The following is a 416-nucleotide window of genomic DNA, read 5'->3' on the forward strand; positions in this document are numbered from 1 at the left end:
GGGGGAGGGTACTAATTCTCCTCATCATAAAATATCATACCACAAATTAATCAATCAATCATTATTCACATATAAAGCCACCTAATCACTTAACAAAACAAGAGCACAGACAAATCTTTCCTATATCCTCAAGACCAAGGCTAGATGTACCTCATTGTCACTGACGGGCACGTCGTCTGGAACGAGATTTCCAATCTCCTTCAGGATGGAGTCTCTCTCGTTCTCCGTTTTGACAAGCTCCTCGTTGTTCTGGGCCATGGCTTCGTCAACCAGTTTCCTGACCTGAGAATGCATGGGGGAAAGTTAGAGTCTGACCATACTACGTGTCTCAGTTTAGTCTCAGATTGCTCGTTGTTCAGTTCTACGTACGTGATGTCAAGGCATTCCTGAGATGAAGTCAAAATGAAGAACTGCAT

General features: G+C 43.3%; 1 protein-coding gene across 1 annotated transcript in view; it reads right to left on the reverse strand.

Annotated features, from left to right (window-relative positions):
- LOC119588082 (probable serine--tRNA ligase, cytoplasmic) overlaps window positions 1-416 on the reverse strand; it is a gene marked incomplete at its 3' end in the record, with an annotated part of 11,215 nt that overhangs the window by 4,598 nt on the left and 6,201 nt on the right. The window contains exon 5 of the mRNA XM_037936789.1: window positions 151-284. Within this exon, the coding sequence (XP_037792717.1) occupies window positions 151-284 (134 nt within the window). The remainder of the gene's footprint in view (window positions 1-150; window positions 285-416) is intronic.

This window comes from Penaeus monodon, chromosome 23 (assembly GCF_015228065.2).
Source record: "Penaeus monodon isolate SGIC_2016 chromosome 23, NSTDA_Pmon_1, whole genome shotgun sequence".
In the NCBI taxonomy this organism is placed as follows: Eukaryota; Metazoa; Arthropoda; class Malacostraca; order Decapoda; family Penaeidae; genus Penaeus; species Penaeus monodon.